Source organism: Leptopilina boulardi, unplaced genomic scaffold (genome assembly GCF_019393585.1).
Source record: "Leptopilina boulardi isolate dan_hultmark-lab unplaced genomic scaffold, ZJU_Lbou_2.1 LbouV2_364, whole genome shotgun sequence".
Taxonomy (NCBI): Eukaryota; Metazoa; Arthropoda; class Insecta; order Hymenoptera; family Figitidae; genus Leptopilina; species Leptopilina boulardi.
This window is the reverse complement of record NW_026137934.1, coordinates 583,702-599,713: the sequence shown is the minus strand read 5'-3', so window position 1 is coordinate 599,713 and position 16,012 is coordinate 583,702. Positions and strand designations below refer to the sequence as shown.

The 16,012-nt window shown below is 31.7% G+C and overlaps 1 protein-coding gene across 4 annotated transcripts in view; it reads left to right on the top strand.

The window, feature by feature from the left end:
• Positions 1 to 16,012, top strand: part of LOC127286868 (aryl hydrocarbon receptor protein 1) — a 100,019-nt gene that overhangs the window by 12,953 nt on the left and 71,054 nt on the right. Inside the window, exon 1 of one of the 4 annotated variants that reach the window (XM_051313481.1) lies at positions 5,521 to 7,014. The exons of 1 other annotated variant lie outside the window; for it this stretch is intronic. In XM_051313481.1, coding sequence (XP_051169438.1) covers positions 6,863 to 7,014 — 152 coding nt within the window. In that variant the 5' untranslated portion in view covers positions 5,521 to 6,862. Of the gene's footprint in view, positions 1 to 5,520; positions 7,015 to 16,012 lie in introns of those variants that run through there. 2 more of the 4 variants (XM_051313479.1, XM_051313480.1) reach the window with 2 other exon arrangements.

Below are 16,012 nucleotides of genomic sequence, written 5' to 3'. Positions count from 1 at the left end.
AAATTCACGGTATATGTCTTTTTTTAAATTAGCAGTGTGATGAATATAATTGTTATATTGTCAAAAATCAGTCATGCATATTTAAGTATTTAATATTTTTATATACTAACATATATATGTATGAGAGATTCTTTTTCAATCGCCCCAGCCCAAAAAGTCGATGTTCTTGGATTGGCTTTATACTTTGGTAAATTGTTGTCCTATATCACAGTAATAAATCCCCAAAATATAAACTCATTAAAAAAATATTTGTAGAAAGTAGAGGGGGTTGAAGTTTTGACGTTAAGGGTAACATTGTCATTTTCAAATCCGTATAACTATGACAAAAGTTAATGAATTTTAATTTATATATAATGAATTTTAATGCATTTTTCACGTACTTTTCAAAAATGTATACGAAAATTAAAAAAAAAAATTTTTAACCCCTTTTTTTTCAAAATCAACCCTTATTTTTCGATTTTCACCCCTTCGGGTATTTTTTTTTTTTTTTTTTTTATTTTTATTGGAAAGCTGAGGTTTTTTCCTATGAGCTATGTAAATATGAAAATGGGACAACAATAATTTTGTGAGAAACAGAATATTAAAGTAGGCGGTGCACCCGCGCTATCGACGCAAAGATGAGTACCCATCGTTGTACGCACTTATATTATTCCTGTTTACTTCAGTAACAGCTCTCTGCATTCTACAGGGTTGAGACTGTCCATAAAATAATGCCTGCATTACTATTACTGAAAGAAATTTAAATTTTGAAAAATGATAAATTAAAAATTAATAAAAAGAGAACATGTTTTTAATAGGTATGAAATTATTAATTTAAATGAACTATTGGATATAATCTGGTTTAAATATTATTTTGGGATTAATTTAGAAAAAATTATTTTTAATCTAATAAAAGGATGTTTATTATTTGAATTATGTTGAAATGAAGGATATTTGATTACTTTTTAGATTTTTTATTGCTTTTTTTGTTGCTTATTTTTTGTTGAGAAACGCGTGCAGGAATTTTTTTTGTTTTTTTAGTAAAATAATGACACTCCAATGCCGTGGAAAATTTTTTTAATTGTAACTTATTATCTTCTGTGACTGCAAAAGAATGATATTGTAGTGTACCTGGTACGGTTTGAGCATCGTCGAATCTTCTTTTTAAATTTTGAGTAGCCTCAAGATGAGCGTCTTTACTGCTGTAGAAAGTTACGGTTTCTTTGCAATATATTTTTGTATAATCAAAAAGGGCTTTTGCAGTCAAAATTCGATTTTCAGAGGAGCATTGGAGGCTGTATCGTGCAGCATTTCTTTTTATACTTGCTCCAACCCCGTCACAAGGACCCTTGCCATGAGCTGTAGCATGGAAATGCCATTCAGCTACTATTCCAAAATCTGCCAGGTGAGCCAAAAGATTGGCGAAATTATTTTTATTTTTGAAATGTTGCCCAGCACCATCCGTAAAGTAGTACAACTTCTTAGGATGAAAATTAGTTTTTAAATAATCTATTATTATATTTTGATAAACATAAACGGCAGCAGTATCATGAGTCAAATTGTCAGATATTATTACAATACTTTTGTGCTCCAGTTTCTCAAATTCTTTATAATAAATCACCACTGTGAAAATAGTGGCTTGGTCGTTATTCCAATGGAAAGACTGAGCAGAATTTTGTAAAACAAAAGCATAATTCTCTGCAAAGTCACAAGTAATGAGAAATTCATCCTTTTGCAGAGAATTTTTCAAACTTTTCATGAACGATGATTGCTCTTTTGCAATAAAATGGTGTGACTTCAGTTTCATCAATTTTTGGCAAAGTTCGTTTACAAAATCGTCTGTACTTAAAATGATGGTATTTAAAGCACACCTATCTGTTTGCGTCCAGGAATCAAATTTAATTTCGTCAATTTCATTTTCCTCGAAATATTTAATTAAATTTTCTTCAACTTTTGACTCACCAGGACAGAATTCACAGCCTCCTAAATAACAACTACTTGTTGGATGCGAACAGATTAGGAGATTGATGCAATCGCTATAATTTTCAACATTTACCTGTGAATCGTTTATTAAAGCTTGAATGCCAATACTTTCTATCATTAGTCTCACATTTTCATGATACACGCAAACGCATACTGTATGAGTTCCGCTGCTTCCAGCTAAAACGCAATTTGCAGGCCTCAACTGAGCAAATTTTGAAAAGCATATCTCAACTTCTTTATGTTCACTTTTAAAAAGAGAGTACAACTCTTTAAGATTACAGAGTACCAATCTTTTTTGGACATGCTCCCGACTCCCATCACTTTTACGAATCGATACAAAATCCTTCATCCCTGCTAATAAGCGACTATTATCGTCTTGTTGATAAAACTGTTTTACAAGTTTTTCAACGTCAGAATCCAAAGGTTTTCCTTTCCTTGGAGCAGGAAGTGCTAGAATCCCTTGCTCTGAAACCAACTTTTTTGCAATCCTAACGCTGCGTTCGGATGCACCAAACATTGACATAATTTTTTTTCTGCCCAATGACTTTGGTGCAAGTGTGAGAAGTTGAATTCTTTCAGATCTATTAGGAGATATTTTAAATTTCTCAATAATTGCTTCTAAAACTTCAACAGCTGCTTTATGATTTAAGTCATCACATTGGGGTAATGAAGAATTTTGTGGCATAACTGACACAAAATCAACATCTTTATCATCATCCAGCTCGTCAATTTCAGCATCAGAAGATTCAATATTAGAGGCAATAAGATCAGAAAAATCAATATTAGAAACAGAAGAATTTAATTTTGAATTTAAATCATCTTGAGTAGTTTTTAATTTATAAATCTCTTTTCTACACTTAGAACAAATTTTTGAATCTTCCGGTAATGTCGAAAATTTTTCTCTTAAATAATTTGAAACGCGACGTAAATCATTTGATTTGTGTTTTTCTTTTCCTAAAGGATTTACACATTCATTTCTCCAAACAAGTTTGGAGCTTTCTTTGGCTTTTGCCATTTTATCGAAAATAATAATTTTAAGTAAATTATACTTAAAATCTCGAATTGAAAAATAAAACGTTAATTAAACTCTAAAATACTTACCTCGAAAATACTTACCTTGAACACAATATTCTCAAAATAAATTGAGGAAGAAAATTATTTGAATATAGTCAGCCCTTTTATATGTGCAGCGATCAGTCTTAGTTGCGAGTTACTAAAAAGCCGTAAGCCATCTAGCGAAAAGACAGCAAACTAACTAACACGCGGGAAAAATTTGAAAACAAGAGAACATTTGAAAAGAGTAAATTAATAATAATATTTAATAGGCAGCTTGATTAAAGAAATAATTCAAGTGTATAATTATTGATTGATTAATTTACATAATTATTTAATTTAAACAAAAATATAAATATTTTTTAAATAAAAGCATATATGTGACCGGGTCTGAGAAAACGATGTTATCGAACAAAAAATCAATTTTTTTTATAATGGTTTCTTATAGTTTAAGGTCCTAAAAATACAATGCAACTAATCTCGAATGTTAAAAAAAAATTTTTGCATTTGTTTATAACAATTTATAAATTTTTCAAAATTAACGAAAAATTCGACTATATATATTTACTGAAGTAAACAGGAATAATATAAGTGCGTACAACGATGGGTACTCATCTTTGCGTCGATAGCGCGGGTGCACCGCCTACTTTAATATTCTGTTTCTCACAAAATTATTGTTGTCCCATTTTCATATTTACATAGCTCATAGGAAAAAACCTCAGCTTTCCAATAAAAATAAAAAAAAAAAAAAAAAAAATACCCGAAGGGGTGAAAATCGAAAAATAAGGGTTGATTTTGAAAAAAAAGGGGTTAAAAATTTTTTTTTTTAATTTTCGTATACATTTTTGAAAAGTACGTGAAAAATGCATTAAAATTCATTATATATAAATTAAAATTCATTAACTTTTGTCATAGTTATACGGATTTGAAAATGACAATGTTACCCTTAACGTCAAAACTTCAACCCCCTCTACTTTCTACAAATATTTTTTTAATGAGTTTATATTTTGGGGATTTATTACTGTGATATAGGACAACAATTTACCAAAGTATAAAGCCAATCCAAGAACATCGACTTTTTGGGCTGGGGCGATTGAAAAAGAATCTCTCGTATATAAAAAAAGTTTAAAAATACACTGGAAAAAAATTTATTTTATTTAAATAATCGTGTACTTGACTATTATCGGATAAATATTTACTTGAACAAAATAATTTTTATTTTTAAATACCATTTAATTGACTCAAAAATTATTTGGTTATGAAATAAATATTTATTTGATAATGATCAAGTAAACCGATTATTTGAATCAAATAAATTATTTTTCTATATGTAAAAAATTGAGTTGATTCGTCGATTAAGTTTTTTTTGAAAACAATTACGGTTTTCAAAAATTTAGCTACTCTCTAAATTTGAATCAGCGGAATGCAGTTGATTCAAGCGCAGCGTATAATTGATAATTAGCGCTTATACACTATTTCATCAGTGTATATACGCTGTTTGAATCAGCTGCATACTTATAGCTACAAATTAGCGACGTATCGCTGATTCGAATTTAGAGAAGTTAAAAATTATTGGATCCAATTATTATTATTAGTGCAATTAAAAATTCACCATCAGTGTAATGCAGTGCGACGAATTTAGCTAACCCCAATTGCTATTATATGGATAGCAATCATTACCCTAAAAAAAATTGACTACTGCGGTACCAGTACGGCGCCAGTAGTGAACTCTTGCAATTTTTTGTAGAGTATTACCTAATACAGCTATAATAATTATAACTTCCAAAGCTAACATGTTTTGCTAAATATTGGACCAATATTGATTTGCTCTTGTCAATTATTCCCATTAGGTATTTTATATTATTCATTTAATGTTCCTCGATCTCTTCTAATTTTTTTCCTCTTTCATTTACATCCTCCTTAATCTTCTTCTTTGGTTAAATCATCTCGACCTCTCGACTTTCAAGTTCATGGACGTCTATTCTCAGCACCCTACCCTATGATTGCTTATAGATTTCTCAATATATATATATATTTTTCCAGTAGCATTCTGTAATTTGGAACGAAGTCACGGAATAGAATGAGAAATATATAAATGGCGGGAAAATTTTTTAAGCGATTAGATTAATTTCTGGTTGATAGCTTAATACGATCTTCCGTGAAGTTAATTCTTGAAAAAGAGAAATGCAATGTGGAGCAACTTGTCGCAGGAATATGTAGATGGAATCCTGGAGTGCGATGGTATCGAGGTCTCGTTGTTAAATCGGTGGCGCCATACTGGCTTGGTGATTGGTCAGAATGATGGCCAAAAGAGGCGTGGTTACCGTGTGATGGGATCAAAGAAGGCGGAGCTAATTGTGGTGGGAGTGGGAGTCGCGGTTTCTTGTTCTCACTCACTTTTTCCACTACCACCGTGTATTCCACGATCGTCTTCAGGCTTCTCTCTCTCTTTCTATCACTCCTATAGAGAGTAAAAGAAGGGTAAAGGAAGGGAAGGTATCCACCTGGGGTCTCTGCTACTGTTCGTTCATCCAACTGACTTGCCACTCCCGCCACAGCGCCCTTCTACTGGTTTGGATAACGAAGTCAGCCAGTTCTCCTACCGTGACACAACAACATTCAACACTGAGTTTAGGGCCAGTGTACGACACGCATCTATAGGGTAAGCATCGTGTTATGCCGCACCTCAATGTGCCGGTATCATTCCTCGAATTGTGATCAGAGTGCATTAAAGAACCGGCATCATCAGGTGTGGAGGAAAACATTACTGGCTTTGTATTAAGTTTCTGGTATAGTGGAGGAATATTTGTGGATTATCATATTGGGAATAAATTTTATAGTGACGGATGCTATGGCGGGAAAGGACGACACGTGGAAATAGTGATATTGGCTTTTTTTAGAAAGGAGATTTAAAGTAAAAAAGTAAAGTGGAGTGAAGAAATTAGGGGGAGTAAGATAGAGAGGGAAGCGCATGTCCGTGTCTTAAGATCATCAAGGAGGGGGTGAACTCGCGCAAAGGAGAAGGGTGAAGATTGCGATTGTGTGAGAGGGGAGTGAGCGGAAAGGAGAAGGGCTCGATTTCCGTGAGGGATCTTTGGTTTTGAAGCGATACGCTTGTCACGAAGGAAGAGACACAGTGACCCCAACTCTTTACCACCCGCGCCCGTTGGTATTTTCTATTAGGGTTAAGAGTCTGGATTGGATTTTACGACATTTGATAGTGTGAAAAAAATTGTGTCTTCCAGGTTGTATCGAACCTTAAGAATGTTTAGAAAGTAAAAGTTAAAAGTGATGATCATCAGTGAATTGGAACATATTTTGGATTTGTGAGACTGTCTTGAAGGAAGAAATTGTGAGACCTTGGATTATTTTGGTTTTTAGTGTGTGACTCTGGAATAATAAGTAAAAGATTACAAAAGTTACAATTTTAGTGTTATTAGGGAAGATTGTTTAGAATATCGTGATTGTGAATTTTGGAACAGAGGACCCAGTGAGTTATTCGGAGTTGTTTTTGGAGAATGACCTAACAGAGGAAGAGGCAGCTTTTGGTGCTGCAAGGAGCATAAAAATTTGCACGGTGTACGCGCTGGACAGAACCAGTTCGGGGCTGGGGATCCTCGGAGGTCCTGGAGGTGGCATCGTCAGCAGTGGCGGTGGTCAAGGGCTGGTTGGAATTTGTGGTAGCACGACGACTGGTTCCCTGCAGACGCCATCCGAATACGTTGTGACGGCTGCAGCTGCTGCGGCGGCGGCAGCAGCAGCAGCTGCTTCGGCATGCTATCCTCCAACTTCTGGGCTTGCTTTAACAGCCGCCCCTCACGCACAACCCCCGGAACTTGATCCCACGATGACGCCTACCTCCGCTCCAGCCCCGGCTTCTGCTTCGGCCTCGGCTTCAACCCCGACATCGGCAATTCCGTCGGGTCCCAACAATCCTGTAGCCATGAGTCAGCTGGGAACTGTTTATGCTACAAAGAGAAGACGCCGTAATGGAAAGAGGTTAGTTTTACAAAAGAAGCTATATATCTCTGAAGCTAAATGCAAGTGCTAGACAAAGCAAATAGATTGAAAATAGGTGGATGTTTATGATAGATTTTGTAGTCATTTACCCTATGAGTATCTGTATTGCTTAATATTTTTTTTCTATCCGCGTTCATAAAATCTTCTTGATCCACTGTTTCCATAGAAGCTATTCTACACTTCCACCCCCATTGTCCTTCGTTTTCACCTATTTAAAGGAAATCCTATTTCCTCTAATTATAACACATCTTGATATGATTGGTATGCAACAATGCTAACAACCTGTATATATAAATACGATCTAGAGTGTATAAAGAAACTAATTCAATTTTCTTCAAGAGCTGAAAGATTGAAACTCTTTTCATCACCACAATGAATAATGAATACCAGTAGCTGGCAATCCTTTCTCCTCATACAAATATGCACAATTATGATGCATCAACGTGCACTGGAGGCTCAACAATACTCCCAGTCTCACGATGTAATAGACCTTCCGTTTGAGCAACATATATATATATATATATATATATATATATATATATATATTCTATATCACATATTTATATATATGCTCTTACTCTGATCTCGTATATCTTTCTCATTCGTTATGATTTATCACTTTTCCAAATACAACAACTTAAACAAGTTTATGTATCTAAGTACTATAAATTACTTTGAAATGTGTCTAGAAAGAATGTATATTAACGTTGTACTATACAGTAATGTTTTATATATCTGATAAAATAACCTACTGTCTTGTCGTCTTTAGTTTCACTTGCATTTAGTGCCTTCTTTCTTATCTAATAACATTCTTTTTTATTAAACGAGATCATTTAGGATAAATATGCGTCTTTACATGATAATATGTATATATGTATAGTTTATAACGTTTGCATATAGTTTAACTTTGTTCATGATGCAAAAATCACAGTGCAACAAGTTGTCGTTCAATATTCAATACAATAGAAACTTATTATCGTGAAAGTGATGATATTTTACTAATTTTATTGGTAATTCCATATAAGTATATAGTTCCATAGTCATTAACTATTCATATAGATGTAAAGTCTGCGGTTTAAAAGCATTGCAAGTTTTCTTCTATACTTTATATTTACACTTACTTACCAAGTACTTCTAAATATTTACTTTTTTATTTATAGACAAATTTAGATAAAGTTATAAACTGATTCTTTGTTATGTAAAACTTAACTGAAGAATTCTATTTATTTCTGTATATAGTGTGTATGTTAAACAAAAAATTATCTAAAAAGAACAGTGGTCCAAAAATATAAGGATTATTGTTATATAGATATTGCATCCTATTTTTGGTAACATTCAAAAGAAGGCGGGATGAAAAATTAAATTCCTCGATAATAATAGAAATTGTGCCAATAGCGTTTCGAGGAACGATTGGTGTTAACTAACGTGCAAAATTATAGCTTCGTGAAAAACAGTCGTTCAAACCAATCGAAAGAAATATGAAAGGCAACCGCGAGAGGTGAATTTTCAAAGCCTCTGATGGGTAACAAGGGATATATTCTTTCTCGTTGGGATGCAAGCTTAATGGAGTTTTAAGCGGTCTTTTGAGTCGCTTGAGTGGTCGCTGATAGGGAGTGAGTAGGTCCGTCGCTCGCTTTTGCTCCAGGCTAAAAGACAAGAGCAAGAAATTGAAGCAAGAAGGGGGTTGTTTATTGAGGAGCTAAAGCTATAAAACTCTTCCAATGCCGTTGCGCAAACAATTCAGTGAAGAATAACAATTAGTTACAATAACAAAAATCAGTCAACTTTTCCAATTCAATGAAATTTCTAATTTATTTGTATTTCTAAAGGATTACCTTCAATTCTATATACTATAAATTAAATTTATATAAATTCTAATCAGTTATTTATTTTTGAAACCTGGAAATAAATTAAGTGTAACGCGTCTTGAGATTAAATTTTTTCTTCAAAAGTATTGAGTGACAGGTTACGTTTCGTCTTTTATTTAATTGCAAAACATTTAAACACAGGTATATTGTGTATAGAGAGTGTGGTGTGCACGGAGATTTCGCGGATCGAGTTGTTTCCAAAAAATTTACCACGGTTCGCTAAATGTAGCGCCGTTCTTTTCGCTAATGACAGCAGCTTCTATAATTTGGAGTTTTTGAGCGAACGGCCAAATTGCCAGCAGAGTCAAAGGGAGAGGGATTACTGTTATTACACTCGGCCACGAACTCAGTCGTCGGAACCTGATTATACTTTAGTCAGTGTTTCTCTCTTGACCTTCTCGATTGTCAGCTTCACTGTGTATATATATATATATAGGGGTGTGGATTCGCTTTTCTCGGATTTTTTTTTCTCGCAGTTTCTTATATCATGATATTTCCTTTCGCTGATGCGCACCAAATCCAGGAACTTGAATATTGTGCGACGTCGATAAAGAGATGAGGAGCGAAGAAGTAATAGAGAAATATCATCCTTGGAACTTCTTTTTATACTCCATTATGTTTACTTTGAAGCAAAAAGCAGAAATGTTTCAAAGAATTGAGTTCTCTTTAATCTTTGAACTTTTACTTATTATGTTTTCTTTTTATTTCTCTAGAGATTTTCAATTTGATTTTGCATTTTTATGTTAGTATTTATTTTGATTGGATATTTGTTGGAATCAATTAGAGATGGGGGAGTTTCGATGAATTTTATATATTTGCAGGGAGAGAGAAGGAAAACGATAATTTTGGTGAAAGGGTCAATGGCATATTCCTCTGATAGGCCTGGAGCAGTGTTCCGCGAGTTTGGCCCGATTAGTTCTTAAGTGATTAAGCTGCGCATCCTTATGGTTTTTTAACGCACATTTATAGCCTCGTAACGAACCCGTCTTTGGGCCTTCCAATCCAGTATATTCACTCTCGGACCGTACCTGTTTACTTCCCTTGGCTTGCTAACCTTGATGATCATCATCTTCTGAAAAATCTCTCCAAGTTTCAAAACTCATGTGAATTTATTTTGAAAAATTCAATTATATTGCTTTCTTGAAAATTTCTATTTGGGTAATTTTTGTAATGTTATTGACTTGAGATTTTTTTTGAGAAATTTTTTTGGCGGAATAGTAAAACTTAATATTGAACCAAAATTGCTAGTTCTCGAAAGAAAAATGTGTTGAAATATTTTTTTTTTTGAAAATATTTCTGTACATTAAATTATACTATTAGGTTTTTTTTAAATTGATTTTTAAGCGGTAATAATTTTAGTGTGCTATAAATGATTTGCATATTGAAAAACGTAATCACAAGTTAAAGGTGTTATATATAGCCGTTTTAGCCACACCCTATAGAGCTACTGATGTATAAAAAAAAGTTACAAAATAGATTCGAAAAAAATATAGAGACGTACAAATATCGCTAACTATAAGCACTTGTTAAATACTTTTTCCAATTAGCCATCGCCATTAGTATAATAGTAATTACATATAATTTTCCACAAACACAAGATTTCTCGCTGTAATTACATGTAAATTGTGGAATTATCTGTATAATTACAAAATTCATTTGAAAAACCATAGCTTGTGAACGTTGCAAATTGATGAATACATATTGTATTTCAATACAGGCTTATTATTGGCCATTGGGATTCTGTTTTTAAAAATGTGTCATAAAATGGTATACTGAATTTATTATCTAAAAATATTGTTCCTATATTATTGTGAAATCAGAATTTTTCGATTTGAAAATATATTTCTCAACTTCCAACTTTTCGTATACGTAACAAAATTTTTCACTGACATTGTGCATAAATGTTAGTCAGAAAATCAAATAACAATTGACAGATGAATCATAAACATTTTAATGACACATTTTTTTTTAAGAATCCAATACCGGAAATTCGAATATATAATTAATTTTGTGTTATGAATAATTTCTATAATTTCGGCTCTTTTTTTGAGTACTAGATTGTAATTGTTCAGTGAGTGATTTTTTTTAAATTACGTGCTCATATAAAAGTGTAATGTATTTTAAACGTTAATGTACACATTATAAACCACAACACTGGTAGTTAGGTACAATCGATTTCGCAATTTCAACAGTAAACTTGTTGACTTGTAACATACAATTATAGAGTGAAGTTCGAAACAGGAAAGAGGTGAATGGAATCGATCAAACTTTCGTTTTTAAACTATATTTTTGTTGCTGTTCTGTGACCCTTGTATATACTTTAAAAAATGAAGTATAGAATATTGAAATTTGGATTCGATTTATCATTATCTGCATGTTAACAAACAATTTGGTATATATGAAAAAGAAAATGCTCGTATTCTCCTGAAGGACTTGCAGGCAATTTATAATCCGTAATATCCCTTAAAATGATAAAAAACAAAATTGTAAAGTTTATATTTTGTTTTCAATTTATAATTTGTAATTGTCTTTTATTTTTACAAAAGTGAAAGTTTTTATCAATATATGAAAATATTTTTAAAGGCCACAAACCAATTAAGTTTCTCCTTTTTACGGCTTTATTGCATTTAATTTGCTATTAAAATTTTTTATTTGTTACACTAATAAAGTGAAGTATGTAGGGAGATTTAATTAGCATTTTTTGATTGAAATTTTTCTTCTTTTTTAATGTCGTAACTGTTAATTTTCGCTTTTATAAACAGAGGGATAATTTTGTATCACATATAGGATTAAAAGGACATATATATGAAAGCACTGATTTATCTGTGAAATCAAATACTTGTTTTTTTATCTGGGAAAGGAGATTTTCAATCCTCGTGAAGTTACGATGGTATGAATAGAGCCATAACGAGGCGAAAAGTACAGGTGAATTTATGCTTCAGCAACGCGAAAGGGTCGAGTAGAGTCGTCGAGCGAGCAATAACGCTCGCAATGAAGAAACCTGGTATTCAGGCGCCGCGTTGAAGGTACCAAACTTGTTGGTCTTTTGCCCTTGTCTCGATCCCTATATTCTTTATACTCTTTTGTGCTCTTGGGATATTACAAGTAAAACACATATTCACTTTGGACCAACTGAAACTTAGTTACTCATAGAAGAAGCCTATAACTTTCTTACAAAGTTAAGATTTTCTTTTTTCATTTATTTCCGATACATTTTTTGACATTTATTTTTATTTTATAATATATGACTTATTATTTTTTTTAAATTGATATAAAGAAAATTTGTCTTTATCATAATTTACTTTCTCAGGGTGTTACATGTTTTAAAACAAAAAGAAAAAAAAAAAGAATTGATTTGCATTTATATGCTGGTAATTTGCTAAAGAAAGATGTTGAAAAATATAAAAAGATAATTTTTTTTTCTTAAAACTGATATTATTTCAGAAAATTATAATAAAAAAATTTCCAATTTTTTTTTATTTTCTTTAAATAATTTTTAAATATTAAATAATTATTTACATCCCATTTAGAATTTAATTCACTATTTTTCTTTATTCACTCCAGTTTTTATTGTTTTCCACGGTCTATTTATTACGAATTCAATATAATATTATACATTTTATGTCTCATATATACAATTGTTGTGTTCAATATATTCACATGGTGGATCCATTCCTGTTGGTGGAGGGGAAGGCTACTACTTCCCCTCACGGGACGGAATCGATGATCGCCCGGATGGACACTGAGTAATAGAATATATATATATATATATATATGCTTGCTGATGAAAGAACCTCCTAGACCTGATTCATACTGTACACTTAAAAATCGTTTCCAAGAATCACTTCAAAGAAATACGCTTGATTAATGAGTGCTCTTACTAAGAGGCCCATATAGTGTGTATTTACCTGCATGCATATATACCTCTTTCTTTAGCGTAAGAAAGGCAAATGAATGACAAATGACAAACCGAGGAACTGTGATTAGTGTTTATCTTATATGACATTTAAAATGTAAAATTTTTGTCTCAACTGCGTGAACTGTAGCTTTAGAAAAAAAAACATTTTTTTTATTTTTACAATTCACTTAAAAATGTTTAACAAATATTAGAAAAAAATTATCTCAGCTTTTGTAATTATATAATAATCTTTTGAAAGATTTGATGTACTGTTTCAATTATTTTTAGATAGAAAAACTGATAAGAAATTTATATTTCAAAAAAGTTTTAATAGATTAAATTTTACTATATAGAAAAATAATTTATAAGATTTTGAATTTAGAAGCGAAAAATCCCTTTAAAGTTTTATTAAGCAAGAAGATCTATAACTGAGTAAAATTTGCTACTCATAATAATGTTCACTAATTTACATTTAATAAGAATGTTTTTGATTTTACACTGTAATATCCCTTGGGCAACAAAATAATCAGAAAATTGTTGGGAAAAATATTCTGATTCTGTCTCAAGCTCTTGGAAATGTGAGAGGGAGGGAGTTTTTTTTGAAGTCATTAGAGTGCTCTATATAGAGTCTACAATTGACGTCGACCCTGTTTCCCGTGATTGACCCTGTCTCTCAATATAAGCTCACATTTACGTTCTTTGCGCTTAAACGTCGAGCTCAAATTGCTCGAGAGCGTTTTTTTTCTTACATCCCCCGCTAACTTCTTTCCAATCTCGAAGTATCTCACTTGTACACATATGTATTTATGTATTGTATATATGTAATACACCTCGCACACATATTGGAAGAGAGATCACACAGTGGTGCCTCGTACTGAGAATCCCGCCGGACACGTCTGAGAAACCGATGATTAATCGAGAGTTGCATCCCTTCATTTTGCTGTCTGCTCGTTTCAGGAGAATTTGCATGTTTAGAATTGAAGATGCAGAGCGGTACGCAAAGCGTGAGGGAAAATTCCCGGTGATCTTGTAATAAACACAGGGTATCCAAATCCTCCCTCTGCCCCCAGATCACCTCCCTTTTCTCATTTTACATATTTACAAATACTAGCATGTGAAACAATAAGGGCATTACATCCTTATCTGGCAGGTGTAATTTTACATTGGCGAAACTAATGGTTATAGTTGAGATTTTTTGCATAATTTAATTATGTTACAGATTTTTTTTTTTTTTTTTTTTGACTTAATTGCTTTATTCGATAAAATCAGTTTTGTTGGTCTTAAAATTTTAACAGTTATTGAACAATTTTTCAGCTTTAGAATCTTGTTCTTAACCTTTGGTTGCTATTATTTTTGTGGATTAATTTTATACTGAGAGAAAAAATTCTCTTCTAATTGTATTTGACGTTATCCTCTCAATATGAGAATGTGTTGATGAAGAATTTGTAAATTTGTAAAAAGGTACATTTTTTTGCTTTTGTTTTGTTTCTGGGCAGAAGCCACGACATAGCTTAAGGGCATGCGCGTCAGAAACGGTCGGTACCTTCTTACCCCACTACCAATCTCTGTTCACGAGCGTATCATTACCCCGCCCAGTGGCTAGCTCGGAAGATTACACGTCTGCGCTTGAGTTCAGCATAGTCGAGAGTCTGTTCAATTCGGTCTTAACCCACTGAAATCGGTAAGAACCACTTGGGCAAAGACTTTACTACTTGCGTGGGTCTCGCGCACTCAAACAAGACAAGTAGTAGTAACAGTCTCAGTATGGTGAGACAAGTTAGTACATACATCCCTTTGGAACTTGTGACTTAATTTTACTATCTTTATCTACTTTTGATAATTTTTTTTTTTTTTGTCAATTCCGATATTTTTAGAATAGAAGAGAATCATTATTTTGTATTGAAAAAATTTATGTGATGCGTGTACATATTTTTTGTTATTATATACTTTTCAAGAATTCATAAAATATACATAATATTTATATACAGAAAAAGTTATATTACTTCTTTAACTGATACAATCTATGTTATAATTACAGTATTTCTTTCTGTTTTATCGGACTGAATTTTAATTCTTAACTCGTTCTTTCTTTTCCCTTTTATATGGATTCCAGTTTTGTTGTAAACTTGATGATTTAATTTATTAGGTTGCAAATTCATCTTTCTTCATAATTATGCATTTGGAAGAAAATTTAATTCATTTAGAATCATTAAATAATTAAATTTCTTTTTTCATTATATAGCGCGAAACATTAGAATTTTTATGATCTGTTAGCTTTTGCTATATTTATGATTACGAGATCATTAACAGTTATATGTATATACATATATGAAATTCATGTTATGCTGAAGTATAGAACAATTTTTTATATAATCTTTTCTAAGATTTTTATTGTATTTATAATCAAATTTATGTCTTCACTACATTTATTATTAATTTTTTCATTTGGAATTTAATTTATTAAAGGTATTGAAAAAATTTGATTTAAATAATCAGTTAATGACTTCTCAAATAAATATTTATTTGTATTAAATAATTATTATTTGAGATGGTATTTGTTTCAAATAGAGAAATTATTGTTTCATATACAGTTTATTTAATTAAATTATTTGGTTCAAGTAAATATTTATTTGATAATAGTCCTGTAACCGATTTTTTAAAATCAAATAAATTTTTTTCAGTGCATATATATATTTAAGATAATATTTATGTTTACACATTTCTCGAAATGAATGTTATGTGAAAATACGTTAAAATTCGAGATTCTTTTTGGCTATTTGGTGAAAGGGATGTAGGTCTCGAAACACGATGTAATTCGACGCTCTACTAACACTTGATCCTCCCTGTATAAAATAAAGACAAGTTCGCGCTACGTTGGTTTACGTAAATAAACACGGAACGCTTGAGCAAGTATTCTTTAAAGTTTAGTTTACAACCTATCAATGTACAAATTACAATAATTTCAATTCAGATACGAATATATAAATTATTCTAATCGCTTAATAAGTTGTTTAGAAGAAATGTATGTACGTATTTGTAGTGAACTTTCGGAAATTAATTCAATTTGCCTTTAAGCAGACAAAAATTTATGATAAAGTTTATAACAATTTTGGTTTAATTAAATTGTTTTCTATTGTATGAATCTTGACTAAAAATATTTAAAATATGATTTTTATATATAAATATTTTTTTTAATTATTCACCCCGTGAA